This window comes from Aythya marila (genome assembly GCF_965140915.1).
Source record: "Aythya marila genome assembly, chromosome: 4".
In the NCBI taxonomy this organism is placed as follows: Eukaryota; Metazoa; Chordata; class Aves; order Anseriformes; family Anatidae; genus Aythya; species Aythya marila.
The window spans coordinates 57,682,132-57,692,529 of record NC_139045.1 but is presented as its reverse complement, the minus strand read 5'-3'; the positions used below and the strand labels follow the sequence as shown (position 1 = coordinate 57,692,529).

Sequence of the window (10,398 nt, the reverse complement as noted above, 5' to 3'; positions counted from 1 at the left end):
CCTTAGGTGAAGTAAACTTTTCATTTCATTTCATTTCATTGTTACCAACTAAATCCCATAATTTAATTCAGTGGTTCGCAAAAGGTCAGAGAGATGTCGGTAGTCTCAGCACAGTTCCAAGAACAGCGCTGTTTTATTAACATGACAGGCAGAACATTGTTTCTATGGATTTTGCATAAATACTGTTTAGAATTTTATTTTAATTTCCTGTCTGTGGGCAAGCTGGATGCAAAAAAAAACACCCTAATAGCTAAAGTTGTGCACTAAGTTATATGGGTGAGCCACTTTGGCCAATAACTGCAGAACGTGTCTCTGGGTGCTTGGAACTCAAACTACATTTCCAATTTAAAATCATCCTGTAAAGAGATCAGATTTTTCTGATTAAAACCTTGACAGTGGTTATATTTAATATCCACATCTACATTCCGTGCAGTGCTTAAATTTAATCTCTGTCTAATAACAAATTTACTTAAATGATATTGACTCAGCCAGAAGATTGAAGCATCTCTGATGGAATATTTTCACAAAACAAAACAAATTATATAACTTTTCCTGCCTACCCCCATAGAGCAAAGTGCATTATCTGAACACCCACACTCACCCATACAGCACACAGTAAAGAGACTGAGCTCCTTGCTCAATAAAACAGCAATAATTACATCATTCAAAGATTTTTCTTTGCTGAGTCTGTTTACATATATGTCTAGTTGGGGAAATTAGTTCAAAAGTTTAGGAAGAAAGCACACTTTATGATGAAGTCTTTCAGCCTCTGCTCATTTATTGTGCTGTTTCTGCTTTTCTACACCTCGTGGCTTTCATTTTCATGTGTGCAGTAAGTACTGCGATAGGAGTAACTGCAAATATATTTGCGAAATGTGTTATTACCATGGGCATCGCTCCAGGTCTTCAGCCCCATGTCTTTTGTAGAAGCATCTCTTTGCCTGTATCCCTCTGCTTCCCAGTGTGATAATTTCCATATCAGCCTTTGGGGTCCATCTCAGATCCTGCCCCTTGCATGCATGGGTGCTTGCAGCCACAGGGAAGAAAGCTGCTTCTTTGTGCTTGTTTTGTGTTTTTTTTTTTTTGTTTTTTTTTTTCTTTTATTTATTTATTCATTTAAACAGAAAATACATGAAATGATCTAAATTTATCATAGGTTATTGCGAAGCGAAGAATGCATTCCATCCACACTTAAAGTCATCAATATTTATTTTCATTTTATTTTTAAAAAAGGATGCAATTATTTTACATAAAAGCATTATTTTCACATGGACAAGCCCATTCTCCCCACAACGAAATTCTTTTAATTGACTGTGACACCAGAATGATCTCAACACGTATTTGTTCAGCTGAAACAATGTGAAAAAATATACTACAAATGTAACTGAAAGAGTTTGATTATAAGGCAGAGATATTGAAGTAAACACTGTAATACATGTATTTATGTTTGAGGAGAATCCACTAGCATCTTGGAAATTTTAAGAGATACTCAGAACTGCAGCTGAAAACGGAGCTAAACTGTTGATGTTAAGGACGCCAGGTTTTTTTACAGGAGAACTTATGACAAATAAATTTATGACCACCTTTTAAGGCTTTGTATAAAGTCCCTTATCTTCAAAGAACCCTCTTTCTCCTTTGAACTTTTGAAAGGAAAGTGATATAAAGCTCGGAGAGGGATAGCATTCATTTCAATTCTCACCACATTTACTGTCAGCTGAAGTGTTTCAGTACCTCAGAACTAAATCATGTTCAGCTGATGCCACAGTCACTTTCCCACACCAGACAATAACCACCTGAATTTCTGCAGGGCACTTGCAGCCTCTTCTGATGCAGCTCAGGGGGGTGCAGATATGTTCATGTGTGTGTAAGAATATTTGGAGAGCGAAGCCCGCGTTGTCTTCCCCTCCTCTTCATCGCCAACATCTTTTATTGCAGGAGGCTTTTGCTTAGCACAGCAGGTGAAAGTGGCCAGAAAGCCCGTGCGGAAACGCTTGTTCATGAAGCAATATATGATAGGGTTCACGCAGGCAGAGGTGTAGGACAACAAGTGAATAAAGGAGATGGGAGCTCCCGAGAGATGCAGGTCTGCTGAGGTGGTGTCAAAGGCGCGCCAGGCATTCACACTGAAGATGGGAGTCCAGCAAAGGAAAAACAAAATCACTATCACCATCAACATGCGGATGACGAGTTTCTTGGCCATCAAGTTGGCAGAAGAGCTGCTGCTTCTCACCCTGTCTATTTTGCTGTTGCTCAGAACAGAAAGCTGTTGCAACGGCACTTTCCTTTTCCTTTTGGATTTTTGCAGGTAGCATCCGTCCCCATCCTCATATTTGGCGCTGCTGGTACTTATTTTCCTTTCTGTACACACAAAGTAGCACTTAATTAGATGGCAGAACATTTCTGAACAATGTTTCAAAATACAAAAAGAAGGGCGGAATCCAAGTCTAAATAAATAACTTATGGCTGAACAACTGCTTCAAAGAAAGCACTGTCCTAATTCTGCATCAGTCAGCTATTGGCTGCTCTGTGTCCTCTATCCCCCAATATTCTCACATCTTAAATCTACACAGATTGATGCAAAAGAAGTGAGAACACTGTTTGCTCAAGTATGTACTCAAGATAGTTTTCAAGTTTCTATGCTTCTACCTACATTTGTCTTTTTTTTTTTCTTTTTATGGTATTTATTGACAGAAATGGTCTTACTCCATAGCCAGAAAACAAAACAAAACAAAACAAAACAAACAAACAAACAAAACTTGATGTTTCTTTAACAATTAGGAATTTAAAGCATCCCACCTGGTGTTTTTGCAAGCAAGCCACAGGTGAAGAATTATTGGCTAGAGAGTAATGGAATCACTTCAATCAACAAATAAATGCATCTGACAGCTTCATGACCATAACTATATACAACTATAACAATATTTGCAAGTAGAAATTTTTCCTTATATTAGCCTCAAGTTAACTGCTCACATTAAGGTCTAACTTTAAGAAATAACCTAAATGTGTTGTTACCTCTTGAAGATTTTCTCTGGCTGGCATCAAATTTTATTCCTCTGTAGAGTTCCAAAGAAATTAAGCCATATGCAACCATCATTATAATCCCAGGTATAAGGAAGAGTATGAGTAGCAGGAAAGTGTACCTGAGGAATCAAGAGACAGGCAGTGACCAGGGAATAGTGCAAACCACAAAATAAATAAATAAATAAATAAATAAATAAATATTTTTTTCTGAGAATCTTGGGAGGGGGATTTCAAGATTTTGCTGACTTTTTTTCATGCTGATATGAGGTTTCATTTTGACAGCCCTGGAAATCAGAAGCTTTCAACTTCTCCTCCTCCCTGTTCCACCAGAAAAGCACAGCAGGAGCAAGGCTCTCATGGCTGCAAAACACCCAGCGTCTTGTCTCCCACGGCTCCGGGGACGTGGGTGCCTCAGAGGAGGCAGATGGGCCCTCTGCCCATGGGGCTCCCTGATGTAACCAGACCAGTGCTGGATGCCCTGCTGCTCTGAATGGTGTAAAATCTGCCTTGCTGAAGCCACCTGAGTAGCTACTGACCCTCGAAGGAGCCCCTGCTTCTGGCTGTCACTACCAGAGCAAGGTTTGGCTTGTGCAAGCCTCCTGGCACACACAGGAGGAATGGAGCAGCCACCGCTGGGACTCACACCCCTGGGGCCTTGCAGAGCCCCTTCTGTACAGGGAGCACCTCTTGCTCAGTTGCACATCGGTGTCTGACTTCATCAAAGGCAGCTTCTGTAATGTGAGTGCTGGTTCGGGAAATCATTCTGTTTAAATATCTCAAGAGTCAGCATCTATCCTGCTTGCTGAGGCTATGGTGTGAACTCATTCATGCACCTGAGAGTCTGCAAGGGTGCTGTGCAGAAGAGAATTTTGCCTGGCAAACTTTCTCCCCACCTGTGCTCACACTGGCAAATTCCTGAGACTACCAAAAACTTAAATGCAGCTTTACTGTGTTTGGGGTACACCATGCTGAAGTGGTGCGTACTGTAATCTTGTTCGCAGTTCCAACTGACCGTCAGGAGCCAAGAAAAAATAAATAAATCTTACTTCTCAGTGCCAGTTAAAGAGTTCAGTCATCGTGCAAGGACACAATGTCTAAATAATACCACTGCTTGATAGTGCTACTATTTACTCTCTCTGCCTGGAGAGGTAGGAGCTGGGGCACTGTCTCCCCCCTCACTTTTCTGTCCCTGTTCCCTACAAGTGACCAAAAGGCTGAGTTCTCAAGAAGGGTGTTTGCAGACTCTCCAAGTTTTCATGCTCTACCTCTCTGCTTCAGAGGACCCTCAGACAAACAAAATAATGCCCAAGGCAGCACACTGAAGGGCGCTTGTATGTGTTTTTTTCTAAGATTAATCATGGATTTCTCTGAAAATACTGTTTAATTAAGTTTACACTTAAATGAGTGAAAGCAAAAGTCATACAAGAGCCGAAAGGTAAGCAGCTTAAAAATGAGATTTTTTAAAAAACTTTTTAAATGAGCATGATAGAGGTGTAAATATTTGCTGAAGGTTAATACTTGATTTTCAATAAGCTTAATGCTACCATGAAATCCCGTTTTCCACTAGATAATTATGCATTTGCAAACAGTCAGTTATATCTTACCAGGACTGCTGAATGACATCACTTGGCCAAAGGAGCCGACACATGTTTGCTGTGCTGTTGTTATACTTGGTAAAAGGTACCAGTTTGCTGTAAATTGGGTATGGTGACATGATAGTAAAGGAAACACACCAGGTAGCAGCAATCACTTTCAAGGCGTGAGATTTGGTCTGCCAGACCCTGGACTGTAGAGGTTTGCAAATGGCACTGTATCTCTCCAGAGAGATGGCAACCAGGTTGAATGTAGATACACTTACAGAGATACCTATGCGTATGAAATAAAGAAAAAGGTTATTTTCTTCTTTTAAACAATCTTGTTATTTTCAAATAATCTTGCAACTTTCTGTATGCACGGAGAAAAAAATATATAAATAGACACTTCTCTGACTCTACAGGTCCAAGAGAAAAGAGTAATTTGAAAAAAAAAAAAAAGACAACACCAAAAAATTCTGATAACGGGGAAAGAAGACACTTTTCTTTCTAACCCTTCTCTTTACTACTGTGATTTATACACTACAGTAATAGCACTTCACTTCAAACAAGTGTCTGAAACTGGGATTATGCTGTTAGTTACTCTTTTAGCATAGTTCATAATCACTAGTCTATTTTATTTTTTTTATGTGTTCAGCTTGATCGGTGATCTGATTTCCTCATTTAACAGAATTAAATGTTACCAATTTTATTTTAAAAATAGATGCTAATAGAGTTAAAAAAGCAGAAGAAATGAAGTCATAAAGCTGAATCTTTGTCCTCAAAGAGCCTTAATTTCTCCTGTTCATTTGTTATAAAATACAATGCAGTGATCTGTATTTCTGTCACTGAACTGTCCCAGTTTATCACTTAAAAATTATAAACATTTTTGCTTAACTTTGTCACAATTTTTTCTTTCATTGAATGAGCTTTGGTTTAATGATCTTTAGGAATGCTTCAATGTCAGCCAAAATATTAAGGGGCAATATCTTAATATTAATTTAGTTTACACAAATTATCTGTAATTCAAAACTAGTCATCCTACATCTTAAAACAAAAAAAAAATAGAACATAGGTGGTAGAATCAATATCAGTGTCTATCTGTCAATAGAAACCTCTTAATCTGAATTGTTAATGGAAAACATCCACACTGATTCTTAAAATAAAACACCTTCATAACTGAAATGTGATTGTTCAGAAATATTTCACTGTTTTTGTTTTTGTTTTTTATATATATATAAATTTACACGATGTGAAATAAAAGAAAGAGAACAATGCTTTGGTAATTTTTATGGCATTTATGGCAGCAATTCATTACAGTTGTTTAAACATGGCCTTTAGCTTTACTGGTTTTATCTACAAAAAGATGTTGGTTTCCCATTCCCACTTTAGGTGTGTACTTTCACATTACATCAAAGTTCTCAAGGGCGCAGGGTAAAGGCAAACCTGGCTTTCTGTAGCTGAGGGTCTTCTAAGGTAGCAAAAACTTTGTATAATGTTCTCTCTCTCTCTCTTTTTTTTTTTTTTTTTTTTTTTTTTTAAGAAAAAGGGGAAGCCACAAGAAGTGTTGGAAGTGTGACAAAATCATTTACACAGACATACATAGTACAAACATTTTGAAACTCCTGGCTTGACCTTCACAACCGGGGGGGGCACAGCCAGGCGTACAGAAGTGTTACTTCCTAAAGTCAGTCTGCAAGACCTGCATCTGCACAGTTTGCATTTTGTGGTTGCCTGTTGAGCTCTGATCAGACCTGCTCTGCTCTTAAAAAGCCCTTGCTCTAACTTCCAGCTCTGCAGAGGGTACCTGCTTTGGACTTTTTTTTTTTTTTTTTCTTTTCATGTATAGCTGCTACAAAAAATCTGTGGGCAAAACATGCCTTCAGTGAGATTGTACAGCCCTGTCATTTCTGATGGCAGATCCGGACACTGCAAATAGCTCTGTCAGTGATGGGTAAGCAAGCAGATGTGCCAGGTTCCTCATTACAGCTTGCAAAACACTTCTCACCTAACCTGGTCCTGTAAAACACTTCTCTGTGTAGTTAAAGTTCAGTGGGTACATCTGTGCTTTGCTGGATTATGCTGAGGGAAGCAGAACCATGAAGATTTGCCCTACACAGTCATTTCTTGGTGATTTTGGTAAATGTTCAATGGCAGATGGAAACACCTGGCTATTTGCTGGTCTTTAATGACCTTCTCACACATATCTCAACTAGTTTATCTTCAAAATAAGTATAAATTTCCAAGACTTACCCATGAAATAAGTGGCAGTTTTGCAAACAGCACTCCCGAAAATAAAATCTTTCAGCAGGTTGGGAATGAGAGTGAATGGCATGCAGAAGAGGCAGAGCATCAGGTCGCTGACAGCCAGTGACAGCAGAAACGTGTTAGTGACTGTTCTCATCCGTTTGTTTCGTATCAGCACTGTGATTACCAGAATGTTCCCCAAAACACTGAGCAGAAATATCAAACAGTACAGCAGAATCCGGATTATCTGGTGCAAATCTGGAAATTGTCACAGTGAAAAGTCAGGTATGAAGTGTACAGACCATAGATGGCTATTATATGATTCATTCTTTAATCAGAAAGTAAAGCCTTTCAAAAGCCTGTCAGCTTCTAGTTTTGCAGAGGTTTATGTCTTTATATCAATATAAAAACTGCAGAAGTTCTGAAACTCTTAAATTTATTTTGATCTACCTGAGTTGCGTAACATTAAAATTGGATACACGCAATACAGTGTACTCCTGGAGAATTAAATACAACTTCTGAAAAGCACGTTTTGCTCAACGTACTTAATGTGCCCTGCTCAATCACCATGGAAATCCCTCCTTTATGCAAAAGTAAGAAATGATACAGCAATCAAAAACATTTTAATACATGGATGATTTTTTTTCTAGCCTCACGGTGTTATAATTTCGTATTTAATCACTTTCATACACAGTATCAGATCAGATAACTCCATTGCTATGGAACTGCTCAAAGAGTCAAAAAATCATGTTTCTCCACATCCTTACAAGAGCCGTTTACATTTTGTGCCCAATATTGCTACTGTCAGATTTCCATTTTCTCTGAAATTTGTTCCGGTTGGAGGTTTACCTTGGAAAACTATACTAAACCATACCAAAACCACACTATATTCTTTCCTGCCTGTTTCTCACCCTAACTTACCAGCAGTTAGTTGATTTTACACCCCTCCCCTCTTTCCCCCAAAACCTCATGTGGCTGTTTCTCTGTCTTCCAGCTAGAATTAAAACTGCCCAAAAGATTTACTTTCTATACATACCTCTAGAAGAATAAGGTGGATCATCCACACAGAAAAAAGTGTAATTTTGCAAGAGGTAATCACACAGGATATCAGTGATGTTGGTGCCATTCTCAAGTAAGCTCGCTTCAACTATTTCCATCCTTCGGGATCCACAGGTTAGCTCCTAGGAAGAAGAGGGTTGGCTTGTAACTATCTGCCCATTCTTCCAGTAAACAATATCTTTCTGAATGAAGTCTTCAGGAGGAATACCAGAGAGGCAGTGGCAGAAGTAAGCTCTTTAACCATCCGTCAGGAACACCCTGGTCAGGCTGAAAACAGATTTATGTCAGTGGCATGCGAGGCAGTTCAGCAAAGCAGGGCATGCACACAGACACAATTCACACATATGCACACAAGCACACATCCCCTCCTGTACTTTTTTAGATCCACCCTCTTCTGCTACTGGCCTACTGTTGGGATTATAAACAGACCAGAAAAAGATTACAGCGTTAACCCCTTGCAAGGTTGCTTCTGCTCACATCTCTGCAATATTTCTCAGAGGGATGCTGCTGTTCCACAGCCAATAAATCACAACCAGTGAGAGATGAGAGTGATAAATCTGTCTCTCAACCAACAACATTTGAAATGGCCAGAGGAGCTGAATAAAAAGGCTCAGAAGGGAAAATCATCAAGAAGATTTTGCACGCCTTACATGAAAGTGATTGCTTTCTTCACATTTTTTCAGAGCAAACTGAAGACTGAGTCTGTAATTGACTCAGGAAAACAAGAGCTGCTACTTCTAGCTCATTTAATGAAGTGCTAACTTCATACCAAAGCTCTGTATGTGTCTGATCCAAAACCCAGTAAGGCCATAGAATGCTTCACAAATTCCAGTGTTCCTGGATCAAGCCCTGTGAAAGTATGCCATTAGGATTGTTGGGTCATATAAGCAGAAGCCTAGACAATTTTTCAGTGCAAGGACTTGTATATGACTTGTAAACCTGATGAACTGATAAAGTACTGCACATTAGTTATGTGTTATCAAGAATGCAGCAATCTTGACCAATCTTGACTGCTTAAAAGAAGCCCTTTCTTCTGGGTTCTGCTTTGTGAATACATAAACACGATCCTCTTTGGTCTTGCACAAAGTCCTGGGCTGTTGACTTCCAGTATACAGCTTGTTTATGGGGAAAACAAACAAACAAACAAACAAACAAAAACCAGGTAAATTAATACTATAAATGAATCCCTGCTACTACTCAATTGAAAACAAATTTCACATTTAAAGTCTCTTCTAATAAGCAGAGCAATAACAGGTCCTTAATAACAGGCACAGACCCCTTAAAGTTGGTAACACAAAGACTCACAAAGACTGGAAGTCCTGGATTTCTTTTCCAGTCTCTGCAGCCTTGAATTATAGTGCCATGACTGGGAGAATAGATTGGAAAGTTCCAATTTCTAAGTTCCCTTTTCTTTAGCAACTTAATTATAATGTTTCCTTTTATTTTACATATTATTCTTGAGATCCCCCTCTCTTCTTTTTTTTTTTTTTTTTTTTTTTCTTTTTTTTTTTTTTTTTTTCTCTTTTTAACCTAGATAAAACAGACCTGAGCTGGCAATCAGTGTATACGATGTGTAGCTGTCTCATCAGAAAGAAACATTCAATCCAGCAGAATTCAATTCTAGTTTCGAATGTATATTATACTGGTAGGAAATTAATCCAGAATGACATGTCATGTTTTATTTTTCTACTTGTGAATCTCAAAAAATTATACTGAAGAAATAAAAATTGAAATCTGTTTCCATTTTTACAATGATTGACCATTAAGCTTGAATGTTTGATACCAATGTCGCTGAAAAAAAATGATTTTCTCTTTGCTGCCTAATTTGGCTTTATGTTTTTTTATGCTTTATAAGACTAACTTGATGGATTTTAATAATCAACCACTCTATTAAATGACAAATGTTGCCCATTTAATTAAACAGTTGTTTTGTGGTTTTTTTTTTTTTTTTTTTTTTTTTTTTTTTTTTCAGTTCTAGTTTTGTATTTATTTTGAATTGTTCCTATACTTCCTGGACATCTTCTCTGTCGATTTCAAATTATTTTAACATCCCCAACATCTGAAGTGGCAGCCAAGGCAGGTGATAATGATTTAGCGGTGATAATCTACAGGAAAAGTCATGGATGCTTTTTGGAAAAAAACTGCAGAATTTAGATTGCTTTTTCACTCTTCTTCAGAGGCAAGAGTGAGATGCAGAAAGTCTAATCTGAGCTGCCAAAACTTCCTGTTAACAACTTCTCTTTTTTTGAAAATTGCTTCCTGTTGAAGAAAAATCAACAACAAGCCAGTCTCAGCCCAAATTTTGTAGGTATGTCTGCTTTTCTAAGGTGTGCTTTGCACTTGAGGTACTGACCTTGCTTTCCGCATCTGTATGCCAGTCAGTTCATTACAGTCTTCACATTTTAGCGCTGGCATAAAGGAGCATTCAATCAAAATGATTTTGACCTTTACATTTTTGGTTTGAGACTTTTGCATGTCAAAAGAAACTATTATAATTATT

General features: G+C 38.2%; 1 protein-coding gene across 2 annotated transcripts; it reads right to left on the bottom strand.

Moving 5' to 3' along the window:
- Positions 1–1,177: 1,177 nt before the first annotated feature.
- Positions 1,178–8,252, bottom strand: CCKAR (cholecystokinin A receptor). 2 transcript variants are annotated; one of them, XM_082758638.1, is made up of 6 exons: positions 8,107–8,252; positions 7,876–8,020; positions 6,846–7,097; positions 4,755–4,887; positions 3,013–3,140; positions 1,178–2,358 (listed from the first exon to the last, which is right to left on the bottom strand). In XM_082758638.1, the coding sequence occupies exons 1-6, from the start codon at positions 8,140–8,142 to the stop codon at positions 1,835–1,837; spliced, it is 1,218 nt and encodes a 405-aa protein (XP_082614764.1). In that variant the 5' UTR covers positions 8,143–8,252; the 3' UTR covers positions 1,178–1,834. The 2 variants fall into 2 exon arrangements, with proteins under 2 accessions (XP_082614764.1, XP_082614763.1); XM_082758637.1 differs by having other exon boundaries at positions 4,626–4,887; positions 8,107–8,251.
- Positions 8,253–10,398: the final 2,146 nt, after the last annotated feature.